General features: G+C 48.4%; 1 protein-coding gene across 2 annotated transcripts in view; it reads left to right on the forward strand.

The window, feature by feature from the left end:
• Positions 1 to 2,413, forward strand: part of PXMP4 (peroxisomal membrane protein 4) — a 21,953-nt gene that overhangs the window by 15,227 nt on the left and 4,313 nt on the right. For both annotated transcript variants that reach the window (XM_019655159.1, XM_019655160.1), the window contains exon 3: positions 1,899 to 2,097. In XM_019655159.1, coding sequence (XP_019510704.1) covers positions 1,899 to 2,097 — 199 coding nt within the window. The remainder of the gene's footprint in view (positions 1 to 1,898; positions 2,098 to 2,413) is intronic.

Below are 2,413 nucleotides of genomic sequence, written 5' to 3' on the forward strand. Positions count from 1 at the left end.
TGGTGGTTGGGGATGTAGGCTTTGGATCCAGTGCCTGGGCTCAGCCTTGGTCCCTCTGTTTCCTTGGGCAAGTGACTTAATCATTCTGTGCCTGTGTAAATCAGGCACACAATAGCACACACCTCGTAAGGTGGCCTGGAGGAATGATACATGCATAAAGTAAGCCCTCAATAAATGTTTGCTGTTATTTCTAATAGCTTCCAAACGTAGAAGGAAGCGTGGTCCTCGGGACTGAGTAGACCCTGCTTTTAGCCTGTCCTACCTCTGAAGGTAAAAGGGGACTTCGGCTGCCTGTCCTCCCCACGTCCCTCCGCTGCTGCTGGGAGTTGGCCGGCTCCACCACCGACTGTCTCTGCTCTCTAAGAATAGGTTTCCCTCACAGATGGTATCTCTCTGGAACCTGCCAGAGCATCTGGTGCCTCCCAACTGCTCACTCCAGGGAGGAAGGCGGTGTGGTCTTTGCCGAGGAACAGAGTGCTGGCTTCCAGCGGACCTGGGAGGAATGCCCACTCGGCTCCCTCCTAGCTGAGCCTCCATTTCCTAAGATCAGTAAAGCAGGCATTGCCAAAGGGCCCTTGGTAACGCAGTAGGCGCTCCATAAATGCTGCTTCCTGAAACAGCACCAAGGTTTAACATGTGTTTGTTTATTAACAACCTGCTACATTCCTATGAAGCCTTCTGACATGCAAGACTGTAAACAATTTTTTAATCAATAACACATACACATAGTACAAAACTTACATAGTACAAAACATGTGTAAGAGGGAAAAGTCAGGTTCCCTCTTACACACAAGCTCTACCCCTAAGCCCCCTCCTTGCCAGGGGCACTCACGGTTAACACTTCCCAGTACAGCCTTTCTCGGAGATTCTATGCACAGCCACCTATCTTTGTTTTATAAGAAGCTTGTACATGGCACTGTCATCTCTTGGGCATTTCCTCCCTGTCCTCTGCATGTTTGCTTTCTCTTTGATTAATGATTTGATATGGCCTTTTCATGAAGATGGCACCGAAAGCAAAAAAGGAAGGCCTTGCCTCTTCCAAAGCCAAAGCAAAGGCTTTGAAGGCAAAGAAAGCAGAGCTGAAAGGCATCCACAGCCACACACAAAAAAAGATCTACTCGTCACCTTCTGAAGGCCCAAGACACTGTGGCTCAGAAGGTAGCCCAAGTATCCTCGGAAGAGCACCCCCAGGAGAAACAAGCCTGACCACTATGCCATCATCCAGTCCCCCTAACTACCAAGTTAGCCATGAAGAANCCTCATCCTTCAGATCCCAGAATCCTCTCTGGTCAGGTCAATGTTTGACCCTTGCTTTATGCTTGTTTATATTTTCCCCTCCCATTAGATTATAAACTCCATGAGGGCAGCAAACAAATCTGTTTTTTCCCAGAATGGTATCCCCAGATCCAGCACATAGTAGGCACTCACTTCCTCACTCATTCATTTCTTCACATGTTTACTCCAAAAAAAAAATTTATTGAGCACCTACTATGTGTCACGCCCTGTTCTGGGCCCTGAAGCTGAACAAGCCAGATGTAGACACCACTCTCTGGTAGCTTCCACTGGGATGGGGCAGGGATGGGGGGAGAAAATAAACAAGCATATAAATGTTAGGTGGTGATAAGAGCAATGAAGGAAAAGAAAAGTAGGGTACGGGGACAGATGTGATGGGCATTCTTTTATGTAGGGTGATCAGGGAAGGCCTTTCTGAGGAAGTGGTATGGAGATGGAGTAAAGGCCTGAATCAAGTGAGGCAGCAGCCCTCAGGACGTGGAGGCTAGAGGCCTGGGGTTGAATGAGCGTGGGCTTCTTGCCTCCTTCAGATTTGCATGCCCAGTGGGTGAATGCCCTGGGAATGGCTGGGTCTGCGCTCATGGTGGCTCCCTGTGTTTCTGCAGCCTCCGAGAGAAGCTTCAGGCCATCCTGCAGGCCACGTACACCCATTCTTCCAACCTGGCCTGCTTCGTGTTCACCTACAAGGGGCTTTGCGCCCTGCAGTCCTACGCGCAGGGTGAGACCTACCAGGTGCACTCATTCCTGGCTGCCTTCTTTGGAGGCTGGCTGATATTTAGAGAGAACAATAGCATCAACAGCCAGGTAAAGATCCTCTCCAGGGATGGCGATTCAGGTATGAGTTGGGGGTGGGGGTTGAAGATGAGCTCTTGGTTCCCTTCCAAGTCTTAGGGTCTGTGAATCACCAATCCTTGTGACCTTGGGAATGTCACTTCCTCCTCAGTTTCCCCATCTGTAAACCAAGCAGCTTGTTGGAATTTCATGATTCCCAAAATTAAGTATGTGCTGCTCTCTGGGGCAGAGAATTTTTTTTTTTTTAAACCACTCTGCAGTGAAATGAGAAAAAAAGTAAAACAACCCTAGAGTATGATTTTCTTAAAACAAAATTTATTATGCTCAA

This window comes from Hipposideros armiger, unplaced genomic scaffold (genome assembly GCF_001890085.2).
Source record: "Hipposideros armiger isolate ML-2016 unplaced genomic scaffold, ASM189008v1 scaffold_238, whole genome shotgun sequence".
In the NCBI taxonomy this organism is placed as follows: domain Eukaryota; kingdom Metazoa; phylum Chordata; class Mammalia; order Chiroptera; family Hipposideridae; genus Hipposideros; species Hipposideros armiger.